The sequence below is a fragment of the Caretta caretta genome, chromosome 2 (assembly GCF_965140235.1).
Source record: "Caretta caretta isolate rCarCar2 chromosome 2, rCarCar1.hap1, whole genome shotgun sequence".
Classification (NCBI taxonomy): Eukaryota; Metazoa; Chordata; order Testudines; family Cheloniidae; genus Caretta; species Caretta caretta.
Window position 1 is genome coordinate 147,725,392 of NC_134207.1, and position 27,291 is coordinate 147,752,682.

Genomic DNA, 27,291 nt, shown 5'->3' on the forward strand with positions numbered 1-27,291 from the left:
AATCTGATTCTTTAGTGAAGTGCCATCTGTATGTTCCTCTAAAGAGGTCTTGTATAGTTCCTCTGAAGGAGTCCTATTTCATTCCTCAGATAAAGGTAGATTCTCTTGCAGATTTGAGGGGTCCAGTGCCAATACAGTGCTGGGAAGGAAGGCTGCAGCAGTGCGTAAGTTATGCATCCTGCTCTACTCCCTATCCACAGAGGATGTGAGCCTGTGACCACCCTGAACTTCAGATTCTGGTTCTTTAGCACAAGTGGATAGTCACATACTGTTCTTTCCACAGGACCATATACTTAATCACTGCACAGAATAGATGGTGTTTACTGAATTCAGTGTTTTGTTTTGTCTTCAGTATGTTCAATGTGTGGCCCCTTTCCTTTTTTACTGCACACTATTTAAAGCCAGCTCTGAAGACAGAATTATTAATTCTTCCTCAAGAGGCCTCTGCATATTTCCACTCATTGGATGCACCATTGGAGGCACCCCTCCACGTGTCTCCTCAGCTTTTGTGAAGGTTCTGAGTGAGGCTACTGTCAAGGTTCCTTCCCCACTCTGAACTCTAGGGTACAGACGTGGGGACCTGCATGAAAGACCCCCTAAGCTTATTCTTACCAGTTTAGGTTAAAAACTTTCCCAAGGTACAAACTTTGCCTTGTCCTTGAACAGTATGCTGCCACCACCAAGCGTTTTAAACAAAGAACAGGGAAAGAGCCCACTTGGAGGCGTCTTCCCCCCAAATATCCCCCCAAAGCCCTACACCTCCTTTCCTGGGGAAGGCTTGATAATAATCCTCACCAATTGGTACAGATGAACACAGACCCAAACCCTTGGATCTTAAGAACAATGAAAAATCAATCAGGTTCTTAAAAGAAGAATTTTAATTAAAGAAAAGGTAAAAGAATCACCTCTGTAAAATCAGGATGGTAAACACCAGATTCCAAACATAGAGAATCCCTCTAGGCAAAACCTTAATTTACAAAAAGACACAAAAACAGGAATATACATTCCCTCCAGCACAGCTTATTTTACAAGCCATTAAACAAAAGAAAATCTAATGCATTTTCTAGCTAGATTACTTAACAACTTTACAGGAGTTGTGTAAGGCTGCATTCCTGATCTTTTCCCCACAAAAGCATCGCACAGACAGATCGAAACCTTTGTTTCCCCCTACCTCCAGATTTGAAAGAATCTTGTCCCCTCGTTGGCCATTTTGGGTCAGGTGCCAGCAGAAGTTACCTTAGCTTCTTAACGCTTTACAGGTGAAAGGATTTTGCCTCTGGCCAGAAGGGATTTTATAGCACAGTATACAGAAAGGTGGTTACCCTTACCTTTATATTTATGACCGCTACAAAAGGGGGAGTGGCCCTCAAGATGCCTCAGTTCCTTCCAACCACATCCAGCCGATGGAACAAGTCAGGAAGATTGTTTTTTTTCAGTGCCTTAGATAGTTAAATCGAATGGTAGTGCCTGAGTAATCTTTTCTATAGTTTTAATAATTGGTTTTGTGAAATTTTAGAATAGTACAGTTAGTTAGAGAGTCTTATTGTCTTTTGATTCCATTATGGCAGTTCCAAAGTGAAAAGTCCAGGCTTCAAGAGGTATGCTTCTTGTTCCTCTGTTTTCCCAACTTTGGATGTGCACAATATACTTGGCTTCCCTTGGAAAGAAACTTGGCTTGCCTTGGAGATGGACATTAACCTTCAAGATGCTCTGTTTGCCTGACACTCATGCCAGGAAGGAGAGGCAGAACAGACTGCAAGTTCTATTACTGCAGCAAAGGTTGGCAGTCAAGCCATCCAGATCCAGAATTGTAAAGGATCACTGCCCCTAGGGATAAGAGACTATAAAAGCCAGTACAGGCTGTGGCAGCTGGGGAATTGGGATCTAAAAAGGTACCCACCCAGAGGAAGGATCCAAAACCAGTGGATCCAAAGCCTGCTATGGATCCATAGCCTAAACACTAGGAATCATCAGTGGTATTGGCCTCCATATCTAGAGCCAAACCACAAGATAGAGGTTCTTCAGTTCCGGGCACATCAACTCCCAAGGACTGATCAGAGAGAAGAGAGTTGGTGCCAAGAGCCTTGAATCCAATGGATGTTATTTCCTATGGATCCAAAGGTTTGATTCCAGATGGAAGTACAATGGGGAAGAAGGCTCCTCAACCATAGGGACTGTGTGTTAGTTCTGACCCATCCAACAATATTATTACAGCCATGGCTGAAATTCATTACAGAAAGATGGTGACTTTTTGGTACCACCAGTTTGGAGTCAGTGCAGAGACATCTCTCCATCTGGCATAAAAAAATGTGTCTGACCTTAGGATCTCAACTGTCACCCACAGAATTTAGGCTTCTACCCCCTATCCTCCCTGGGCCCAGGGTCCACTGGCCCTCTATGGGTTTGTGGGGCCTTTTCCCAATGACAGAGCTTCACACGTTACCTAAGCTACTATTTATTAACTATACACAACAGAATATACACACCAACCTTGCAATGCTCACCACTCCCAATATACAGATGAATTTCACCCAATGGCCAGTCAGGGTCAGCTCGTCCGGGGCTCTGGTGCCTCTGCACATCACTGTTGTGTGAGGGGTAAGAGTTCTGGCAGCTCAAACTTAAACTGAAGTCCAGAGTTGGTTCCAAAGAGCTTTACATTTCACACACATTATATAGCTAAAACCACTACTACTTTGTCTATACCTCGATTTATCACCTTTCTAAAAACCTTTAAAATAACATATTTTAACCAATCATACAAATTCTCCTATGTCCTATGTTTATTTATTTCTTTACGCATTACAGCTTAACTTTACGACTTTGTTTTGCCAGATGGTCAGCAAAAGAGATTTTCTTTCAAGGTTTATCTAATCTATGACCAGTGGTTCTTGGGTTTCTCTGGTCCCTCCCAAAATTCCTCAGCATCAGTTTATCTTTTGGTATGACTGTTGGTGAGTGCATTCCTGAGGTGGGAGTGCTTTATCAGCAGTGGAACATTCTGTTTTAGTGATTTAGTGGCTACCATCCAGTTTTACTTGGTCACAGATGGCCTGAGGGGTGGGTAAGTTGTCATCATGGCAACACAATGATCCTTCCTCCACTGAAGACTCCATTGAGCTCCCTTAGTAAGGCTCTATTCAAATTTTTGATTATATCTCTGTAACCTGGGATTCTTTCAACCCAAAGCACTTGGTAACTTTTACTCTGTGCAATGTGATGTCAGGAAATAAATCAATGGAGACATGGACGTCCGACTGATAGATGGCTGGCACAAACCGTACAATACAAGAGTGCTGTCACTTAAAGCTATACTTTATTTAGTCTCAAGCACTTATATACATCTGCCACAGATCAGTAAAATGCCCCAAATATCCAAAATTCAGATTTACCCAGGGTCTTGAAGAGGTCTCAAGTGGATAACTACGAAAGTTCAGTGGCTGGCCTTCTGTCTGCAGGGGAACTTGAGAGGTGTGCAAGTGTTCAAGTGTCCATCAAGCTCATATTTCTTCCTCTTTTTATAGTTAGTATTACATAGTGTTAGTATTACATAGCTTGTTCATCAAAAAAACTGAGCAGAAGCTAAGTTAAGTGTGGAGATTTCCAGCCTTTCAGGTAGGGAATTTTCCACCAGTTAACCAGCTATATAGCAATAGTTAACTATTGCCAGACTTTCCATCTTGCAAAAACTGCCTGCTTCAGAAAAAACAACTCAAGTCAGGAGGGCAGAAGGTCATGTTTACTCCTCGAGGTCAGTCACTTCATCCTCTCCTCCTGGTCTGTTGTTTGTGCTAAGGTTTCAGAAAGGCCTCCTTTTAGGTGCTTTCAGAAATAAGCGTAACAGTTGGTATTACAGCTGCTGTCAGTGTTTTAAACATGTTATTGGGCTCTGGGCTATCAAAAATCACATCTCCTGGAACACTCTTATTGCCAGCACCATCAATTGCAGATCCAAGATCAATCTGCAGTCCAACTCCTATAAGGAACTGCATTGCATAGTAAGACCTTCTTTTAGAGGATGGTATGAAGATGTTTCATATCACTAAAGGTCATATTATCTGGATCTGGGTATAGATTGCTGGCAAGACTGCAAATCCTACTGTGGACCAGGTGAATCTCCAAACCCTCAGGGTATCAGAGAAGAATTTCTTTATGGAGGACTATAGGACTTCAGATCTGAGGAGTTTGGGCTGGATAATGGATCATACAATAAAAGACAGATGACAGAAAGCAATTTATGATACATTGTCAGAGGAGAAGAAAACTATGCTAATAGAAACAGTTCCTGTGATGGATCCAGACTCAAAAGGAAAAACCATCCTAATTCTATTTCCTTCAGGGGATACGATTGTTTTACATGATCTTGTGGAATGAATGGCAAAGACTTTAGGGATACCATCAATCCTGGGTGAAGAAATTTCACACCAAGTCTTTGACACACTGGGTTCTTCTTCAAGTAGTAGTGTTACCTTGCCTTTACTAGAAGGGTTGTTACAGCCTGCCAGGCCTACCTCGGCTACACCTTCATCAGCCCAGCTTCATCCCCAGCTGGGCTGCAGCTTCATCACCTACATCTAGAAAAGATAACAAATATCCAAGAGGGTGTTAGAGGGCTTACTCTTTACCCTCTCCCCTGGTTCTTGTCACGCAGACAGAAAGCAGAAGACCAGAAGTCTGAAGTGCAGGCAATGCAATGTTTATTGGAGTTAGTTCCAAGCAAGCATATCCATAGCTCTACATGCCAGCAGAGTCTGTTTCCCAGTATTCCTTTACCAACTCTGATGCTGCAGAGCGTTTACCCTATGTCCCCCTTCGCAGCTCTGATGCCGCAGAGCCTTGCCTGTGTCCCCATTCCTCCTTCCCTATTCCTACCTCCTCTTTCTTAGCAGGCCCAAATATGCCTTAAATGCACACCCACAGTCCCACCACTTACAATTTATGGTCATGTTCTGGTTTGGAGGGTCATGAATCTAGGGTCTTCATCCCACCTCTTTTGTATCCCATGGGAGGGGTGAGGAGTGAGGTTGTGCTACGGTCAGGGACAGACATTTCTTTGGCCTTTTAATGTTTTATACCTTCCCCCCTATACCCCCTTGCCCCTCCCGACTGCTTGCTTGACCTTGCCTTGAGATAGGGGTTGAAGCAATCTTAAAGTGTGCTCATATATTACACTCCCACCATGCCCTGTAACACTTTAGCTCTATCCCTTATATTTTGCCATTGTACTAAAAGCCCCATCTGCTTGTGGGAAATGCAACACACAATGTCTTTGTTCATTGTTCTTCACACATATTGGTATAAGATTTAAGAGTATCAAAAGGTCAAACCCAAAATTCTATCTCAGGCTGACAAACAGGTTTATATGCTAACAGAGGGGTATTCCATGTTCCCTTCTCACACAACTCCTAATTCTTTGTTAGGTGAAGACACCACAGATGCTGACTTTTCAAAGTGTTGGGGGGTGCTCAACCCCCGGCTCTGCCTAGGCCCCGCCCCCACTCTACCCCTTCCCCCAAGGCCCCGCCTCTTCCCACCCAGTTCCATCCTTGCTCTTCTCCCTCCCCCACAGCCTCCTGAAGGCTGTGAAACAGCTGTTCACAGTGGGTGGGAGGTGCTGGGGGAGAGAGAGGTGCTGATCCATGGGGTCCACTGGTCGGCAGGAGGCACTGGGGGGAGAGGGAAGTTCTGATAGGGGGCTGCCTGTGGGTGCTCAGCACCCACCATTTTTTCCCCATGAATGCTCTAGCCCCAGAACACCCATGGAGTTGGCACCTATGCAAGTCACTATCCACTATTTTAAGGTGGGGTAGTTCACTCGATCCCTTCTGATAAAGAAACTAAAAGGTTGGGCATGTTAGATAGAAGATCTTCTCAGCTACACTGGGTATCACTAACTGTCAGGCAGTTTTGATGTGCTACCATTATCACATTTGGCCCAGGTGCCTGCTTAAGATCATCTGGACTGCCTCCTGTATCAGGTCAAAATTAGAGGACTCTCCCTTTGAAGATGAAGTTTTATTTAGCTCCAAAACTGATGAAATCCTGGAGAGGATGATGGGGTGTTCAGATCTTCTTAACGAGTGAATGTACTGAACTCTGGGAATGGAAATGGGCTGTTAGTTGTGGGTATAGGCAAAGTGGATCCATGCTGTTTGAGAAGGCTTTAATGAATGTGCATGATCTTTTCAGAGAAGTAGGATACTGAGCACTTGGTGCTCAGCTCTGATGCAGGTTATAGGCATTCAGGATTGATGAAACAGTTTACCACCGAAATAGCTTCTTGCGGCACAATTTGGCACCCTCAATGGAAGGTCATAGGAAGGTCCTCTTGGCCTACAATATAGCTTCAGCATAGGCTTTTATAAATTTATTTTTTATCATCCAGTCTGAATCAGCCTTTGTTGCCTGCCATTCGTGCTCGAGTTTCCATCCCTCTCTCTCTGTCAGTTGCAGGGTGTCAGAAAATCAAGATCAATGGGGAAGAAGAGTCTGTTTGGAGGCTAGCATGCTAGTTTATAATGGCAATGATTCACCAGGTCCTTGACTCCTCATCTTTTGGATGGGGTGCTGTTGTCCTGCAGCAGGCTTTGGAATTTCTTGAAGTCCAAGAGTCTTCCTGGTGAATCAGGATCATTGGTTTTTCTTGTTGCCTGGACACTGAAAGTCTGTCCGAGACACTGTCTGGGTTAGGATGTCCTCTTTTGATATCTAGGCTGTAGATCAGGGCCAGGCTGTGACCAGCTGTGTAGTTTGGACCAGAGATGATCTGTGAAAATGCTAAGGAGGCAAGTGATGAGATGAGTTTTGGGGCTTGTGCATCTGCAGCCTTGTCAATATGCTTTTTAAAATCTCCAGGATGATAAGACTGGGGCATTTCACCACTATCGTTGACAAGGTATTAACAAGCTCCTGTATGAATTGTTTTATCTGTGTTGGTCTGTAAATAAGCATAAAGTCTGTTAGTTTTGGCTGTGGTTTCTGCTGTCAGATGAATGAATTTGAATGAAATTGCCTTACCTGCATTTGATGCCGGAAGAAAATTTGAACGCTGTGCTGTCTGTTTTCTTGTCTTATATGTCTGTGATGTTCTGAGTATCTTGGAGGGGTGAGGTGGGCTAGCATGGGACCTGCAGTGTCATCTGGGCAGGTCTCAGTGTACAGACTATATTGGATGCTTCATCACTGATAAACTCATATGTTGTTGTCTGTTAGCAGCAGATCTTGCATTGATAAGCATCAATTTTAGTTTAGGATGCTTTGTACTGTCTACTTCCAGCCCCTTTGTAGGTAGTGGTCCTTCGCAGTTGTCCTTTGCAGGTGTTAGATGTCTGGAACCTGGCTTCTTATTTCTGCTTTTCTGTTTCCTGGGACAGTTCCTCCCAATTTGAACTTTGATAGGGGATGAAATGGTACAGGGCTCCATACTTGTAAAGAGAGTTGAGTCCTTTTGGCAGCCTTCTGCCTGGTGATGATTCCTATTCTGAGGGAGGAGCTAGAGAAGAGTCACAGCCTCATTTTCACCTTTTAGAAAATATCTTTCAATTTTCAAAAAGTTAAGATTGAATGACCAAAGGTACTCCCCTGCTATTTCCACTGGTGCTGGCCACCTGCAGAGCCAGCTGGAGCTGGAGCCCACTGCTGCTGTGTTCCTGTTGGAGTGAGGAAGGAGAAAGTGGTCTGAGGAACAGAGATCTGACCTTTTAAGGGCTCTCAGGCTTCTCAAGAGGCAAGTAGCTGGTCCCAGTTATGAGGGTGCAGACATATAGAGAAGCAAATAAAGCAGAAGCCTTAAGTATAGACATCACTCTCTCCAGTTTGGGAGGATTTCAGACTTTGTTTTAATTTTGTTCATGATTTGTTTTCTGTAACATCAGCTATGTCTTTTTTTAAAGTAAGCATAGATTCATATATTTTAAGGCCAGAAGTCACAATTGTGATCATGTGGTCTGACCTCCTGTATAACACAGACCACTGAACTTCCCAAAAAACAATTCCTAGAGTGTATCCTGATTTAAAAATTGTCAGTGAAGGAGAATGCACCACACCACTTGATAAATTGTTCCATGAGTTAATTACTTTCACTGTTAAAATATATGCCTTATTTCTAGCAACCTCTGGAACTCCTTGCCAGAGGGTGTTGTGAAGGCCAATACTATAACGGGGTTCAAAAGGGAGCTAGATAGATTCATGGAAGATAGCTATTAGCCAGAATGGGCAGGAATGGTGTCCCTAACCTCTGTTTATCAGAAGCTGGAATTGGGAGACAGGGCATGGATCACTTGATGATAACCTGTCTGTTCATTCCCTTTGGGGCACCTGCCATTGGCCACTGTCAGAGGACAGCATACTGGACTTGATGGACCTTTGGTCTGACCTAGTATGGCCGTTCTTATGTTCTTAGCAGCCCAAAGAGCTGAGGCCCTTTGCATGAAGAGAGCTTTTACTGGGTATTGGCTCAGCAGAGAAGGGACCCCTTTTTCCCGGAAGAGGGTTTATTTCCCTCCTCCAGACTGACTCCTAGTATTTGTGTTAGGAATATTGGAATTGGGATCACTGTAGAGCTCCCAGAGTGATATTGTAGCTAAAGGGGCTAATGTGATCCTTGGATGTATAAATAGGGTAATATTCAGAGACAGAGTGATATAAAATTATCTCTGAATGTGGCATTACTGAGACCATTACTAAAATACTAGTTATGCTTTGGGTTCAACTCAGATGAATAAGGGGTTATATCACCACCTGCCCTGCAATTCTGGGTGCCTTAAACATTATGCTTCTGTGGCTCACAGCTCTGACACCAGCAGCCAGCCTACAAGCATGCAGGTCACACTCTGGCTTCCACTGACAAGTTACTTTTAGAAGAGTGACCCCAACACCTTCCCTTTATCAATTTCCCCCAAACCATCTGCCAATGGGACAATCTGCTGTGGTTCCCAGAATTGTGAGTTACTGTGGTACCCCACTCAGCCTCAGCAAGTGATCATTTTGCTATTGCTAAGTTGCATGGCAAATCTCTGACACACCAGCTTGTCTGCCTTAGGACAAAAACTTTTGTACTATGACTTTCAATTCTGTGACAACAGGGATGTTAACGGGCTACTTCATCTTGAATAGTTCCTTAAAATATGTGCTAACTGCCTATGCTAAACTATCTGTTCAACCTTGTATTTAGCTGTGACACTCTGAGTATTTTCCCCAGACCTGAGGAAGAGTCAATGGAAGTTGGTCCATTAAAAGATACTACCTCACCCACCTTTGTACCTCTTGCATCAGAGACATATTCAAGCAGGTGGAACCACATTCCTTTTTCTCAGGTGGGGTATTATGTCCTGCCTGGCACACATTTTAAGAACATAATTTCAGCATATGTTTGGAATTTTGCATATGTTATCCCTACGTACACCACACAATAATATTAATTATCAATGAGTTATGAGTTTTCCAAATATATACAACATAGCACTTTTGGGATCTATAACATGAAAACAGTGTGTTAAGTGTAGTGAAGATGTCTGGCCTGATAAGACTTGCTGATTTATAGAGTAGTGAACCACCTATGGGCCACAGTCTCGCAATACTTTGCCCCGTTCTGGTGTCTACACTTCTAAAAGGAAGAAGTTGAAAAAATTGGAGAGGATTCAGAGAAGAGCTACAAGAATGATTCAAGGTGTGGAAACCTGCCTTATGGTGAGAGAGACTTAAGGAGTTCAATCTATGTAGTTTATCAAAGAGAAGATTAAGATGTGACTTAACCATGGTCTAGAAGTCTCTGCATGAGAAGATGATGTTTGATTCTAGAGATGTCTTTTATCTACCAGACAAAGGCATAATAAGATCCAGTGGAAAGAACCATCAAATTTTTTAATAGTGATTGGAACATCTTACCAAGGGATGTAGTGGATTCTTCATCACATTAATTCTTTAAATCAAGATTGGATGTATTTCTAAAATATATACTCTAGCTCAACCAGGATTTATGGGCTGGATGCAAGAATCCGGAGGTCAGACTAGATGATTGTAATGGCTGTTTCTGGACTTAAAATCTTTGATTTTGTATTTTATAACTCTGATTATAATTGACTGTCTCATCTCCCACCCCCTTTTTCACATTTGTGGTTATGCTGAGGGTATGTCTACATTGCAGTCAGAGGCTGAGATTAATGTAGCTATCTGAGGTACCAGTAGCAATGAAGCTGCAGCAGCATGGGCTTCAGCACAGCCTATCTGCCAAGTAATTACCATGGTTCCAGGTGATCTTGTACCACCTTCATTGAAGGCCATGCTACTGTGGTTTCACTCCTATTAGTGCCCAAACTATCTAGATTAAAGCTAACTTGGGTATGTTTACACAAGATACCTTCACACCTTGTGATTGCAGGTAGACATGCCAATATTGGTACTGGAGCAAAGTCCCAGCGGAGGTGTGCTGTCATGGTGGAAGCAGTGACTGCACTGGTATAGCATACTCTAGTTTGAAGTTGGCGTGAAGGGGATTAGTGTTAGTCACATTTTACATTGGTATTGCACATCTAGTTTAAGAGTGTGAACAAAGTCTTCCATGACTTCTTGCTTCCCATTCATTCAGGAACTGACTGGAAGTCTCTAGTGGGGGATTGAAGCACTAATGGATAGAGTGGGTGGGGGTTTGTGTTCGGTTATCAGCTTCAGAGGACCACAACTTAAAAAGCCAGGGTGAGTTCTCATTCTGTCTTGTGCTGGAAGCTCAAGAACTAGGGCTGGGAATCTCCTGTGAAGATCAATCCTGCCTATGTTGGTGCAGTGAAAAACCTGAGGGAAAAAATGCATATAATTTATATTTGCATAACATCTTTCCTCTCAACTCTCTCAGTTACCCTACCACACAAATACCTCCATTCCTCCCTGCACGTGCTGTTCACCAGTGTTCCCTTTTTGCTCTTCCACACTGCACCAGTATTCTTTCTGTCTCCCCTAATCCACCAATACATCAACATACTATGCAATGAAAATTTAGCTTATATGAGCATTTTAATCATTCAAATTTATGTGTTTTAAGGATTGAAATGACAGATTCTGTAAAATGATAGATACAACCACGGTGCACAACAGAAATTCCAAAAACATCTATTGTAAAAATGCAGGCTGGTAGCAACAATAAAAAAATCATAAAAGAGAATAGATTTTTTCACTTTCTTTTTTTTAAGTGTAAAAAACAATTTAGCAAATTTAACAATGTTGATTTCTCCCCTTACTACCTCCCCCACCCCTCCAATCAGTCAGAAGATATTCAGCAGAAATATCAGGATCCTGCAGCCCTTAGGAAGGACTATGGCCATATGAGTGTATGTAAGTATGAAATTATCAGCATGTTTGCGGTGTTTGAACTGGTCACATTGATTATTTGAAGGTGGCAGTGATTAAATTGGTTCAGCTTTTCTTTTAAAAACAATTTTGGTATGACCATAGCATGAAAGGTAACAAAGTAACTTCTCTGCTCCTCTAATCAGACTGTCTCTTCTTGCTCTTATTTGTTGAAGGGGAACCTGTGGAATACAACATCGAACAAAGTACAGAAACCACCCAGAAAGAAGATAAAATGCAACTGCAACAGCAAATCAGCCCCATTAGAAATGAAGGAAATGTGGAGTCAAAAGGAAGAGGTTTCCTAGAGTTAGTGAAAAGGTACTATAGTAGCTTTAAACCATCTAGAGATATATTTATCCATGGCAGGGAACAGGGGCAATGCCCATTCATGAATTCATTATAGCTGAATGGTAGTTAAGGTTGGGACTTGCTTACTGTTTAACAGCTGTTTTTTTCCAATGCTCTACAATCCACATGCTTAATGGATGGTCTTGAAAATCGCTGTTTGCTGAGGGGGTTTTGGGGCAGGGCTACTGGTTCAAATTTGGGTTCAGTTGGGTACTCAAGCTGCAGCTCCCACTAAAAGTCCAATGATATGAAAATGTTACATTTTATTTTTAAGTTTTTGTGCGCAATGGGGATTAAACTATATAACTCTAATACTTCCAAAACTAATATCGTCCACTTGTACTTAACCTCAGCTAGTGGTGTGCAACCACAGGCTCTTTGGAGACACAATATTTCAAAAGTTCTTCAGGATAAAGTTTGAAACTATAGTATAGGTCAAATGAAAGTGATATGCCAAAGAAAGTGAAGTGTGCATGGGCAACAGAACTAGGGTTCTGCTGTAAGCCAGAACTCAAGCACAACCACTGTATTTTGAGGTTTAATCCTGCCCTTGGCAGCTTTCAGAGAATAGGTGTTATGCATATCAGTTGCATTCTTCATGTGCTCTTTCTAGAATTTTTGCCCTGACAGCAAAGCTTCTTGTTCAAGAGCTGAGATTTCAAAGTGCTCTACAATGCGTATGCTTACTCAAAGTTTACCTTAGAAGTATTGTCATAGAAAATAGTATTAACTAAATAAAGGGAAGATGAAAGATTCTAGTAAGAAGCTGCATTACAGTAATGTAATCATAAGTCATGCTGTTCCATAGTTTTCAGAAGTATTCAGTGTGAGTGTGATCAAAGAAAAGCAAATAGCTATGACTCATCAATGTCAACATGATCAAAGTTGCTGTTCTGCATTAGGAAACACATCCATAATAGAGAGTCTTTTTCTAAGGACTGATGTAAAGTCCACAGTGACTAATGTTGTACCAAAATACTGTCCTCAGTCAAAGCAGTAACTTATGTTTATCATGAAAAATAAACATATAAAACAAACTTCAACTTTCTACAGTAATTCACCCAATCTACACAAAGCAAGAATCACACCCATCAATTTCACCCCTCAACGTGCTGGAGTTCCTTGGAAAAGGGGCTCTGAAGGAAATGTCAGACACTAGAAAAATCTTAGTTATGTAGGGCTAGATCCACAGAGGGATTTAGGCATGGCAGGGCTGAGTATTATAGTGCCTGCCCTTTAGGCATTCTGTCACCTAGTAGAATTCACAGCCCCAGGTTAGGCACCCAGGCTCCCTATACAATGTCTGGGGAAAGTTAGGTGCCTAAGAATGGGATCCTTTAACTATGTCTACATTACAGAGTTTCGTCGACAACCAAAAACGCTATAGTAACATTGCTATTGCATATTCACACTAAGCTCCCTCTGTTGGCAGAGGGCATCCACACCTGGTGCTCTAGCATCGACAGTGAGAGTGGTGCACTGTGGGTACTTATCCCACAGTCCTACTCACCACCTTATGCTGCTATGACTTGTGGGTTGGCGGAATGGATTGCAGCTCATCATGGGTGTGGGCTCAATGTCCCATGTTGCATTGTTTTCTGTCCCAACATTCCATGGTCTTCCAGCCATCTGTGTGTGAAAGGATGGATCCCATACTGCTTTCCAGTGCTCTGCTAGCTGTCATTAACACATCACGGATGGCAGTGCAGTTAATTATAGAGTTTCTAACTGAACAGTATTCAGAGTTGCATGACCTGCTGGGTGACATGGATAGGAGTGACATATGATTACTTTTGGCATTCATGGAGAGGCTGCACACAGTGGACCACCACTTTTGGGCTCGGGAAACAAGTAGTGAGTGGTGGGATCGCATCATTATGCAGTTCTGGGATGACGAGTAGAGGCTGCAGAACTTTCAGATGCAGAAAGCCACCTTCCTGGAACCGTGTGCGAACAAGGACACCAAAACAAGAGCTGCCCTCTCAGTGGAGAAGCATGTGACGATTGCAGCATGGAAGCTGGTGACTCCAGACTGCTACCGGTTGGTCGCTAATCACTTTGGAGTGGGGAAGTTGACTGTTGGGACCATTTTAAGGCAAGTGTGCAAGGCCATGAGAGCAGCTAGCCAGGAATTCCTCTAGTTAAGTAGTTCTCAAACTTACTTGATTGTGCCCTCCTTCTTTGTGTCTGTAATCGTTTACGCGTGTCCCCCCACCCCCAAGTACATATACTGCCACTCAGCTCTGAAGGCAGCATTAGCAAAGCGTTAGCAAAGAAGTAAGAGTGGCAATGTGAAAAGTGATATTCTTCAATTCACTTTTCACGGCAGACTTAGAGCTGCATTGCCACCCTTACTTTTGTGCAGCTGCTGCCACTCCAAGGCTGACAGCTGAGCCCCACTGCCGCCAGGTGAGGGATCAGGGGTGCTGGGAGAAGCAGAGCCTGAGTTCAGGCTACCGCCTGGTGAGGGAATGGGAGGGAAGGAGAGCCTGAGCCCGGGTGGTGGCCTGTCTCCTTTTATCCCCGCCTCCTGGCTGTGCATGGCCCTTCTGCATGTGCCCCAGCCACCCGGGGCTGAGAGCGTCTTTTAAAAAAAAGTACACAGCTCATGCCTCCCTTGACACATTCCCATGCCTCCCTTGAGAGGCTCACCCCATAGTTTGAGAACCACTTCTCTAGTTGCTCAGACAACTTCATGATGTTACTTCCTCGTTTATATAGAATCTCTCAGCCAATCAGCGGGCTGAATGTTTCTCCCAATCATGAGCTTTAGGGGCAGGGTCTTCTGCAAACTAACCTTTCACTGGACCCTTCCCTGGTTTCTCAGAGGAGCTGCTGTGAGGCAGTCATGGCCTGAGCACTTCCCGGGGACCCATGGGCCTGGGTTCAAGGCCTATAATCCCTCACATTATTCAGCTGCAAAAGAGCCTCGTGGTACTGTCCTCACCAGTCATCCAGACTAACAGTACCCTGCTGGCCCCATCACATGTGGTGCACACATTGGCACCCATGTTGGGATCTATTGTGGTGCTGGTGACCTCATGTCTGGTACTTCTTTTCTCGATCTCCTCTATGTTGGTTCCAGGGCCACTGGTAACTGCTCCACCTCAGTGTACGGTACCAGTAGCTGGGAAGCCCCAATGTTGTTACTGGTATTGGAGTCATATTGTTGATCACAGTCCTGATCTCCAGTGACACCACCTGGTACCATACCACCAAGACTTTCTTAATACTCCAACTCCTCAGAGTGCAAAGTAAGTTCTTGTGTACTCCCATTTCAGGGAATCTAGGGTGTCTTCCAGAAATTGTTCCCCATCCTGTAGACTTAATGCTGACAAGAGCAGGTTGAAGGACTGGAGTGCCTGATCTAGGCACAACTGGCCTCTGGTTCGGTATCAGCCCCATCATTGGCCTTACTGGGTACCTTAGGAGATGCTGCCAACATTCAGGTCCTCGTTTCCTCTGTGATACAGAAATATATCCCCGACAGGCAGATTGAGGTCAGGGTCAGTACTGAGCTCTTGATGAGCAGGGAAGACCAGGACTGCTTGTTACTTGCATTAGACAGCTGCTGTCTGCATCTGAGGTTCAAGGCCAGCCTCAGGTTCAACAAGGACAAGTGCAGAGTCCTGCACTTAGGAAGGAAGAATTCCATGCACCACTACAGGCTGGGGACCAACTGGCTAAGCTGCAGTTCTGCAGAAAAGGACCTGGGGATTACAGTGGACGAGAAGCTGGATATGAGTCAGCAGTGTGCCCTCATTGCCAAGAAGGCACTGGTGAGGCCACTCCTGGAGTACTGCCTCTAGTTTTGGTCCCCCCACTAGAGAAGAGATGTGGACAAATTGGAGAGAGTCCAGTGGAGGGCAACAAAACTGATTAGAGGGCAGGGGCACATGACTTACAAGAAGAGGCTGGGCTTCTTTAGTCTGCAGAATAGAAGAGTGAGGGGGGATTTGATAGCATCCTTCAATTACCTGAAGGGGGGGTTCCAAAGAGGATGGAGCTTGGATGTTCTCAGTGGTGTCAGATGACAGAACAAGGAGCAATGGTGTCAAGTTACAGTGGGGAAGGTCTAAGTTGGATATTAGGCAACACTATTTCAGTAGGAGGGTGGTGAAGTACTGGAATGGGTTACCTTGGGCGGGGGGGGGTGGGGGTGGAATCTCCATCCTTAGAGGTTTTTAAGGCCTGGCTTGACAAAGCCTTGGCTGGGATGATTTAGTTTGTGTTGGTTCTGCTTTGAGCAGGGGATTGGACTAGATGACCTCCTGAGGTCTCTTCCAACCCTGATAGTCTATGATTCTATGAAACAAAAGCATGCAAAGAAATTAGAACTTTTCAGTGGAAAGGTTTATTTTTCTGCAGATTTACAGCTCCCTGTTGGCTGTTATAATTATACAAACTAGAAGGCTATGTCCAAGTTCCTCAGTAAGCTGCCTGAAGATTCTAGAGGCAAGTTCTCATCACTTCTGGTGGAATGTTGGCAGGTCTTCCGGTAGACTTCGCAGATTTCAGACTCTGCTTTCAGCGTTGCAGTGACAACAGTAACCACGCACTTCTCATTCTGGCTCAAGTTGGGGATCCCTGCAGAAGTACAGCAGACTATTGAAGACCTCCCCTTTGAGGTCCATGCTTTGTTCTCCTCTAGATTGAAGTCTGCGGAAGAGAAGATTTAGTCTAGATTTAGTCTGCGGAAGAGAAGAATGAGGGGGGATTTGATAGCTGCTTTCAACTACCTGAGAGGTGGTTCCAGAGAGGATGGTTCTAGACTATTCTCAGTGGTGGAAGAGGACAGGACAAGGAGTAATGGTCTCAAGTTGCAGTGGGGGAGGTTTAGGTTGGATATTAGTAAAAACTTTCTCACTAGGAGGGTGGTGAAACACTGGAATGCGTTGCCTAGGGAGGTGGTGGAATCTCCTTCCTTAGAAGTATTTAAGGTCAGGCTTGACAAAGCCCTGGCTGGGATGATTTAATTGGGGATGGGTCCTGCTTTTGAGCAGGGGGTTGGACTAGATGACCTCCTGAGGTCCCTTCCAACCCTGATATTCTATGATTCTATGAAGAAGCACTGCATATGTTAAAAGATTCCAGGGCAGTGTTAAAATTTCCTTCCCCAAAGAGAACAAAGTTTTGGCCTCAATTTCAGTATGATATGCCTAGACCAGTGGTTCCCAAACTTTAACAACCCGCAAACCCCTTTCACTAAAATGTCAAGTCTCATGAACCTCCTCCTAAAAATGAATATTTCCAGGGATTTTCTCCCTTACCTCAACATAAATTATAAAAGCAGTGATCTTGGAAATATAACATGCTTATTAGACACTATTTATTAATTATTATTTATCATTACAGTATTGTTATTCCATTATGAAAATGGCAGCACTCTTCCAAGATCTCACTTTTGTAGCTTGTATTGCTTTTGATTAAGTCTGTTATAAGACAAGGCTCCTATCAGAGGCTCCAGTAGAAAAAAAGGGTGTGGGATCTGGGGGGGGGCACCACCGGAAAAGTGTGGGGGGTCCGTGGGGGCTGCTGGAAAAAAAGGGGAAGGACCCACGCTGGAGGGCGCCGACATGGGGGTGACACGTGACCCTCGTCGCCCTCCTGTACCGGAGCCTCTGACTCCTATGTTTCATCAAGGAGTATCAGATGTGAAACAGCATGAAGGTATTTAAGAAGCCAACTCAAAGAGTTCCTCCTACATAAGCATTCAGGTCTTGAGTGGTCCAGGCAAACAATGCACATTACAACAAAGCTTAAACTTGTTCTTCATAATAATTTAAAAACAACACTAGCAGACTATTTAATTTTAAAACAGCAAAAAATATTCACCTCCCTTTCTATTTTGTATAAGGAGTCTTGAAGTTTAAATCTCCTCAGTGTGATAGATATGCTTGCTTTGATCTGCTTAGCTCTTGGAAGTCCCCAAATCTCCAGGCTGCTGGCCCCATGCTGCCCAGGGTCCTTATGGACAGCTCTGTCTGCCATTAGGGAATTTTTTCCCTGAGAACCCCCTGTAACGTTTGGTGAATGCCCTGTAACATTTCGTGAACCCCCAGGGGTTCACGAACCCCAATTTGGGAACCACTGGCCTAGACAGATTCATAGATTCCATGGCCACAGGGACCATTGTGATCATCTAATCTGAGCTGCTTTATAACAGGCCATAGAACTTTCCCAAAATAATTCCAAGATCATATCTTTTGGAAAAGCATCCAAACTTGATCTAAAAATTGTCAGTGTTGGAGAATCCACCACAATCATTGGTAAATTGTTCCACTGGTTAATTACTCTCATAATTAAGAATTGACACCTTATTTCCAGTCTGAATTTGTCTAGCTTCAATTTCCAGCCATTGGATCAAGTTATACCTTTCTCTGCTAGATTGAAGAGCCCTTTATTAAATATTTGTTCTCCATGTCGATACTTACAGAATGTAATCAAGTCACCCTTTAACCTTCTCTTTGTTAAGCTAACTAGATAGACTTAAAGAGCACTGTCAGTATAAGGCATGTTTTCAAATCCTTTAATCATTCTCATGGGACTTCTCTGAACCTTCTCTGATTTATCAACAACCTTCTTGAACTGTTGACACCAGAACTGGACATAGTATTCTAGCAGAGGTTGCACCATTGCCAAATATAGAAGTATTCCTTTCTATTCCTCCTCGAGATTCTTCTGTTTATGCATTCCTGGATCACATTATCGCCTTTGGCCACAGCGTCATACTGGGCGCTCATGTTCAGCTGATTATCCACCACAACCCCCACATTTTTTTTCAGAGTCACTGCTTCCCAAGATAGAGTACCCAATCCTGTTAGTAAGGCATATATTCTTTCTTTCTAGTTGTATACATTTACATTTAGCCATATTGAAACGCATATTGTTTGCTTGCACCCAGTAGAAGAAAAAGAAAGAAAAGGAGTACTTGTGGCACCTTAGAGACTAACAAATTTATTTGAGCATAAGCTTTCGTGAGCTACAGCTCACTTCATCGGATGCATTCAGTGGAAAATACAGTGGGGAGATTTATATACACAGAGAACATGAAACAATGGGTGTTACCATACACACTGTAACGAGAGTGATCACTTAAGGTGAGCTACTACCAGCAGGAGAGCGGGGGTGGGGGGGGGGAACCATTTGTAGTGATAATCAAGGTGGGCCATTTCCAGCAGTTGACAAGAACGTCTGAGGAACAGTGGGGAGTGGAGGGGGGGAATAAACATGGGGAAGCAGTTTTACTTTGTATAATGACCCATCCACTCCCAGTCTCTATTCAAGCCTAAGTTAATTGTATCCAGTTTGCAAATTAATTCCAATTCAGCAGTCTCTCATTGAAGTCTGTTTCTGAAGTTTTTTTGTTGAAGAATTGCCATGTTTAGGTCTGTAATTGAGTGACCAAAGAGAATGAAGTGTTCTCCAACTGGTTTTTGAATGTTTACCAAGTGATCCAGATTGCTTTGAATGAGTGACCTGTGCTCTTCTTTATTTGTCATTGCTCCAGTTTTTGTGTCATCTCTAAACTTTATCAGTGGTGATTTTATGTTTTCTTCTAGGTTATTGATAAAGATGTTAAATAGAATAGGGTCAAGAACCGATCCCCATGGGATCCCCCCAGAAACACACCCAGTCGATAATTCTCATTTACAACTACATTTTGAGACCTATCAGACAGATTTTAATTAATTTTATGTGTACCATGTTAATTTTATATCATTCTAGTTTTTTAATCAAAATATTGTGTGGTACCGTGTCAAATGCCTTACAGAAGTTGAAATATACTATGTCAACACTATTACCTTTATCAACCAAACTTGTAATCTCATAAAAAAAAGATATTGGGCTAATTTGACCAGATCTATTTTCCCATGTTGATTGACATTAATTACATTACCCTCCTTTAATTCTGTATTAATCGTGTCCCGTGTCAGCTGCTGTCATCTTGCCCAGGATCAATATCAGGCTGACAAGCCTATAATTACCTAGATTTATCCCATTTTCCCTATTTAAATATTGGCACAACATTAGCTTTCTTCAAGTCTTCTGTCATTTCTCCAGTGTTCCAAGATGTATTTAAAATCAACATTAACAGTCCAGCAAGCAGTGTAGCCCACTCTTTTAAAACTCTTGGATGCAAATTATGTGGACCTGCTGATTTAAAAAATGCCTGACTTTAGTAGTTTCTGTTTGATATCTTCCTGAGTGGAATGGAAAGAATGTTATCACCAGATAACGAGACTATATTATCTGTTTTTTGTCTAAATACAGAACAGAAATATTTATTGAACACTTCTGTCTTTTCTGCGTTATTATTGAGAATTCTACCTATCTATTTTTATCTAATAATGGACCAATACTATTGTCAGGATTATTTTTGTTCCTTATATATTTAAAAAACTCCTTCTTATTGTCTTTAACAGTGCCGCCATAGATTTCTCCTTGTGTCCCGTTGTTTTCCTTTTCAATAATTCCTAACTTCTGATTTATATTCATTACTATCAATTGCCCTTTTCTTCTATTTTATTTATTTATTTTTTATAGCTTGCTTCCTTCACTTCCGCTCTAAACCCTGGCAAGTTTTTAGCCAATATGGCCATCTTCCTTATTTTTGATATGGCTTTTTATGGCTTATTGGGCATCTAGTAAGGTGTTCTTAAATGATTGCCAATCATCATTCACATTTTCTGATTAAATACTTCCTCACAGCTGATTTGTCTCATAATTGTTTTCAGCTTCCTGAACCAAGGCAAAAACACAAGTAGAAAAGGAGAGCCCCATCATCTGCCTCAGTTGTTGCTTCATACGAACAGCCCTAGGCCTCAAAGCATCCTGTTTGACTCCTGAATCAAGGATAGCATACCAACCACACTGGATCTCACCAAAAATTTCCTCCCTCCCCACACAGGAGCAAGTTGTCACAGTTCCTGAGCATGTCCATCACCTCAAACAAGTGTGTTATGAGCATGGTGGAATTGGAATACATCCTGCAGTTCCTGGCTATGTCTACATGGCAGCTGGGAGTGTGATTCTGAGCACAAGTCAACAGATACATGCTAGTTGTGTTCAAGCCAGCACGCTAAGTATAGCAGGGTAGCTGTGGTTATACAGACCGTAGCTCAGTCTAGCTGCCTGAGTACGTACCTACCCAGACCCTCTCGACACGTATTCAGGTGGCTAATATGCCTGTGCTACCCTGGCTACACTACTATTTTTAGCGCACTAGCATGAGAGGCGCTGCCAGCTGCAGTGTAGATGTGGCACCTGACTTCCCCATTCCTAACTTCCCTCATTACTCCTTTTCAGAGACCCATCTTATGAATCTGCACTAAGACAATAAATGCAGTCTCTTCATTTTTGGGGAGCTACAGAAGAAGTGCCACCTCAGTATCAAAGCAGGCTGTTCTATTCCCACTACTTCCTAAAACCCAAAGCAAAAGAAGATCTGAAGACCATTCTAGACCAGAACTTGAACAAATTCATGAAGAAGCTATGGTTCTGTATGGATTCCTTTGCAACTATTATCCCTTCATTAGATCTGGAAGATTGGTATGCGGCCTTTGAGTTGACGGATGCTTATATCCATATGGTGATCCACCCTAGCCACAGAAGTGTTGTAATTTTTAAAGGTTGTAATAGGAGGAGACCACTTCCAGTTCACAGTCCTGCCCTTCAGCCTATCATCTGTTGCAAGGGTTTTCAGCAAGTGTGTGGTTATGGTAGAAGCCTACCTCCATCATTAGGATGTTCAGATGTACTCTTACTTGGATGATTGGTTGGTGCAGGATAACTCCTGTAAGCAACTGGAAAGAAGTATCCATGGGATGCTCCATCTGCTTTATTGAGGTTAGGCCTGGAAGTGAGCAAAGACAAATTGATCTTCACACCCCTACAGGGAATAGAATTAATTGGGACAGTCCCGGTCGCAATCCTAGCCACAGGATTTCTACGTATATGAGACCTCTGTATGTCTTTTAAAGGTCAATCCCAAACTGCAGTGAGAAACTGCCTCAGGCTCCTGGGGCATATGGCTGCACACACTTATGTGATTTCCCCCATACGAGACTGTATTGTTGAGTTTTACAGGCATGGCTTAGGTCAATGTACCATCCTAAGGACAGACGTGTGTATATTTCAGACAAGATCCTATTGTTGCTGGGTTGGTGGATGAATCAAGACAACATTGGCAAGACAGTCCCCTTCTCCCTGACTGTCCTCTCTTTGACTTTGGTAATGGATGCTTGAGATATAGGGCAGGGAGCTTATCTAGGAGGCTGAAAGCTCAGGGCTTGTGGTCCATTCACAAGGTCGGGATGCACAGCAACATTGTAGAGTTGCGGGCACATGTCCTGCCACACATACATATAGGGGCAGGACAATCCAAATATTTACTGACAACACCACAGCACTGTTCTATGTCAACAAGCAGGGATGTTCCACATCAGACAGTCTGAGCCAGGAGGTGGCCAGGCTTTGGAACATCTACATATGAAATGCTCTGACTCATAGCATCCCCTACTGGGGGTGCAGATTGGCTTAGTAGACTGCTTGACCAGGTCATTGCAGCTTGGATCACGTCTCTCAACATTTTCTCAAATCAGTGTTTCAAATAGGGCAAATCCCAAGAGTGTACTTATTTGCAATCCACCAGAACAGGAAATGTTTCCAGTTCTGTTTAAGAGTGGACTACACAGCCTGGTCCATTTTGGACTCATTCCTCCTCCCTGTGCAAACTCTCCAGTGCCACTGATCCACAAGGTCATTTTCAAGCCAGCCTGGTACTCAGACCAACACAAGTTATCCATTTGGGAACTTTTACCCCTGCCTTTACTCAAGGACTTCCTATCAGAGACTCATTAGTGGGTGTTGCACCCCAACCCTCAGTCACTGCATTTCCTGATCTGGTTCCTCAGTGGCTAAGCACAGAGGAGGCATACTGTTCAGCAGCAGTCCAGAATGTCCTTCATAATGGTAGGAAACAATCCTCAAAGGCTGCTTATCTTAGTAAGTGGAAGTGTTTCTTGATCTGGGCAGCTAGCCACAGTGTATCTTCTACTCCACAAAGAGAGTTGGAGGAGCTCCATACTCTGGTACACAGTGTTTTACAAGGACAAGGTGAAGCTTAGGCCAGACCCTAGGTTACTCTCCAAAATGGTATCTGATTTCCACCTCAATCAGTCAATATATTTACTGGTCCTCTTTCCAAAGCCACATGCTCACAAAGGTGAACAAAAGCTCCATATTTTGGATGTTCATTGAGCCGGGGCCTTTTACCTAGATAGAACAAAGTCCTTTTAGGGCTCTTCCCAACTGTTTATCTCCTATGCAGAACAAATAAGCAGGCTTCCTGTAACAGTGCAACAGCTTTCCAAATGGATCACCAGCTGCATTGCCATATGCTACAGGGTCAAAAGTCATCACTCCTCCAGAGAAACTGTCTGTGCATTCAACCAGAGCACACTCAGCCTCCACAGCATTTATGAGAAACATCCCTATTGTGTACAGCTGTACAGTGGCATTATGGTCTTCAGTCTGCATATTTGCTAGGTATTATGCAATTACTACTCCATCAGGGAAAGACATGAATATGAGGAAAGTGGTCCTGAAGTTCCTCTTCCAATGAGACTCCTAACCCCACTGCCATCAATAACACCTTGGGAGTCACCTAATGTAGTGGATTTATGCAATCACTTGACGAAGAAATAGTTACCTGCTCATAACTATTGTTTTTTTGAGAGATATTGCATATGTCCATAACATGACTGTAGTGGCCCCTCACTTTCATAGAATCATAGAATATCAGGGTTGGAAGGGACCTCAGGAGGTCATCTAGTCCAACCCCCTGCTCAAAGCAGGACCGATCCCTGACTAAATCATCCCAGCCAGGGCTTTGTCAAGCCTGACCTTAAAAACTTCTAGGGAAGGAGATTCCACCACCTCCCTAGGAAACACATTCCAGTGTTTCACCACCCTCATAGTGAAAAAGTTTTTCCTAATATCCAACCTAAATCTCCCCCACGGCAACTTGAGACCATTACTCCTTGTTCTGTCATCTGCTACCACTGAGAACAGTCTAGAGCCATCCTCTTTGGAACCCCCTTTCAGGTAGTTGAAAGCAGCTATCAAATCCCCCTCATTCTTCTCTTCTGAAGACTAAACATCCCCAGTTCCCTCAGCCTCTCCTCATAAGTCATGTGTTCCAGTCCCCTAATAATTTTTGTTGCCCTCCGCTGGACTCTTTCCAATGTTTCCACATCCTTCTTGTAGTGTGGGGCCCAAAACTGGACACAGTACTCCAGATGAGGCCTCACCAATGTCGAATAGAGGGGAATGATCACGTCCCTCGATCTTCTGGCAATGCCCCTACTTATACAGCCCAAAATGCCATTGGCCTTATTGGCAACAAGGGCACACTGTTGACTCATATCCAACTTCTCGTCCACTGTAACCCCTAGGTCTTTTTCTGCAGAACTGCTGCCAAGCCATTCAGTCCCTAGTCTGTAGTGGTGCATTGGATTCTTCCGTCCTAAGTGCAGGACTCTGCACTTGTCCTTGTTGAACCTCATCAGATATCTTTTGGCCCAGTCCTCCAATTTGTCTAGGTCACTCTGTATCCTATCCCTGCCCTCCAGCGTATCTACCACTCCTCCAGTTTAGTGTCATCTGCAAACTTGCTGAGGGTGCAATCCACACCATCCTCCAGATCATTTATGAAGATATTGAACAAAACCGGCCCCAGGACCGACCCCTGGGGCACTCCACTTGATACCGGCTGCCAACTAGACATGGAGCCATTGATCACTACCCATTGAGCCCGACAATCTAGCCAGCTTTCTATCCACCTTATAGTGCATTCATCCAGCCCATACTTCTTTAACTTTCTGGCAAGAATACTGTGGGAGACCGTGTCAAAAGCTTTGCTAAAGTCAAGGAACAACACGTCCACTGCTTTCCCTTCATCCACAGAGCCAGTTATCTCGTCATAGAAGGCAATTAGATTAGTCAGGCATGACTTGCCCTTGGTGAATCCATGCTGACTGTTCCTGATCACTTTCCTCTCATCTAAGTGCTTCAGAATTGATTCCTTGAGGACGTGCTCCATGATTTTTCCAGGGACTGAGGTGAGGCTGACTGTCCTGTAGTTCCCAGGATCCTCCTTCTTCCCTTTTTTAAAGATTGGCACTACATTAGCCTTTTTCCAGTCATCCGGGACTTCCCCCGATCGCCATGAGTTTTCAAAGATAATGGCCAATGGCACTGCAATCACATCCGCCAACTCCTTTAGCACTCTTGGATGCAACGCATCCGGCCCCATGGACTTGTGCTCGTCCAGCTTTTCTAAATAGTCCCGAACCACTTCTTTCTCCACAGAGGGCTGGTCACCTCCTCCCAATGCTGTGCTGCCCAGTGCAGTAGTCTGGGAGCTGACCTTGTTTGTGAAGACAGAGGCAAAAAAAGCATTGAGTACATTAGCTTTTTCCACATCCTCTGTCACTAGGTTGCCTCCCGCATTCAGTAAGGGGCCCACACTTTCCTTGACTTTCTTCTTGTTGCTAACATACCTGAAGAAACCCTTCTTGTTACTCTTAACATCTCTTGCTAGCTGCAACTCCAGGTGTGATTTGGCCTTCCTGATTTCACTCCTGCAAGCCTGAGCAATATTTTTATACTCCTCCCTGGTCATTTGTGCAATCTTCCACTTCTTGGAAGCTTCTTTTTTGTATTTAAGAGCAGCAGGGATTTCACTGTTAAGCCAAGCTGGTCGCCTGCCATATTTACTATTCTTTCTATACATCGGGATGGTTTGTCCCTGTAACCTCAATAAGGATTCTTTAAAATACAGCCAGCTCTCCTGGACTCCTTTCCCCCTCATGTTATTCTCTCAGGGGATCTTGCCCATCAGTTCCCTGTGGGAGTCAAGGTCTGCTTTTCTGAAGTCCAGGGTCTGTATTCTGCTGTTCTCCTTTCTTCCTTGTTTTAGGATCCTGAACTCGACCATTTCATGGTCACTGTCTCCCAGGTTCCCATCCGCTTTTGCTTCCCCTACTAATTCTTCCCGGTTTGTGAGCAGTAGGTCAAGAAGAGCTCTGCCCCTAGTTGGTTCCTCCAGCACTTGCACCAGGAAATTGTCCCCTAAATTTTCAACTCCACCTCACTACAATGACCTACCCACCTTCCTCAGTGCATCGGAGTCTGTCCTCTAAGATTCTGGTTCAAAGGAACTGAAGGAGGTGTGGCATGGCTTCACCATTTATATCATTGCCCTGACATCCCTCATGCTCTGAGCCACAGGTGTGGCCACCTCATGGGTATTGCTAGGGAAAAAACTCTGGCACACCGAAGTGTAATGGACATTTTTAACACATCTTGAGGAACAAGAGTTACAAGAAGGTAATTGTTTTTTGCCACATTGAAAATGGCACTAGAGAAGCCAGCGCATGAGTCCCAACTAGGGTAAATGAGTTATCTGCTGGGGTAGTATGATGAGGTACACCTGGTACTTCATGGCCCGCACCTGGAGGCACTGTGTTCCTGCCATACCTGCTGCAGGAAGGAATAGCAGAGCTGGGTCCTCCAGAAAGAGGCCTTATGGAAGCAGCCAATTGGAGCCCAGCAGGCTTAGATAAAAGGAGCTGCAGGGCCTTAGCAGGTAAGTTCCTGGATGGGGCTAAAGGGGCAAGGAAGTGTGCTCAACTCTGGCCAAAAGAGCTTGATGAACTGCATTTGCTAAACCTGAGAGTGAGAGGACCTGAGAACTCTAACCCCTAAAGTAATGGGTGGAGATAAACGGACCAGGTAGGAAGAGGCCTAGGGAATGCTGCAGCAACTAATTGAAGCAGTACATGGCTTCTGATCATAGGGTCTTTGGGTTGAATATGGAGTAGAGGGTGGGCCCAGATTCTGCCACTGGCAAAGTGGCTTAAGCCCTGAGAGGTAGACAAGGCTCTATAGCAGTCTGAGCAAAGGGCTGGATTTAAAGGACCCAGAGATGGGGCTGAAAATTCTGGTGAGGATGGACATTTTCTTTGATAGTCCAGAAGGAGTCCATTTTGCTTGTGTGACTTGGCTGGAGGGCTGAGCCACTGAAGGTCTGCCTAACAAGGTCAGCAACCTACAGAGGCGCCAGGAGCAGGGAAGGTTGCAGTATCACACCTATCCACTAGGAGCCCCTCACAAGGCGAGTGCCCCTTCATGACAGACAGGCTATCTGAATTTCTGCCAGGCAGCACTAGGTATGGTGGTCCAGGTCTGTGTCAAGCACTGGGAACTGCTTTGGTAGGTAGATGGCACAGGCACACAATGCTGAGTCTAGGATGGGAAGCTGTGAATTGGCATGAGTGGCATGCTTGGTACACAGTCAGGAGCTGAGAACAGACATGCTTCAAGCATGTACCAAACACACACTTGAGATGAGGTTGAGGAGCAGAGAGGTTTACAAGCACTTAGACTAGGGAGGGGCTTGAGAACATCCACTGAGATAAATGGAGTAGTTCACACTTCTCAGAGCTATTGTTTTAGGCAGCATTTGTCTCCATGGGGCCGCTGCCTTCAGAGCTGGCTAAGAACCATCTATATACTGCGCAAACACAGCCTTAA

General features: G+C 44.0%; 1 protein-coding gene across 1 annotated transcript in view; it reads left to right on the plus strand.

Annotated features, from left to right (window-relative positions):
- MAJIN (membrane anchored junction protein) overlaps positions 1–20,723 on the plus strand; it is a 108,193-nt gene extending 87,470 nt beyond the window's left edge. The window contains exons 8-10 of the mRNA XM_048837222.1: positions 11,256–11,325; positions 11,517–11,661; positions 20,603–20,723. Coding sequence (XP_048693179.1) covers positions 11,256–11,325; positions 11,517–11,661; positions 20,603–20,723 — 336 coding nt within the window. The remainder of the gene's footprint in view (positions 1–11,255; positions 11,326–11,516; positions 11,662–20,602) is intronic.
- Positions 20,724–27,291: the final 6,568 nt, after the last annotated feature.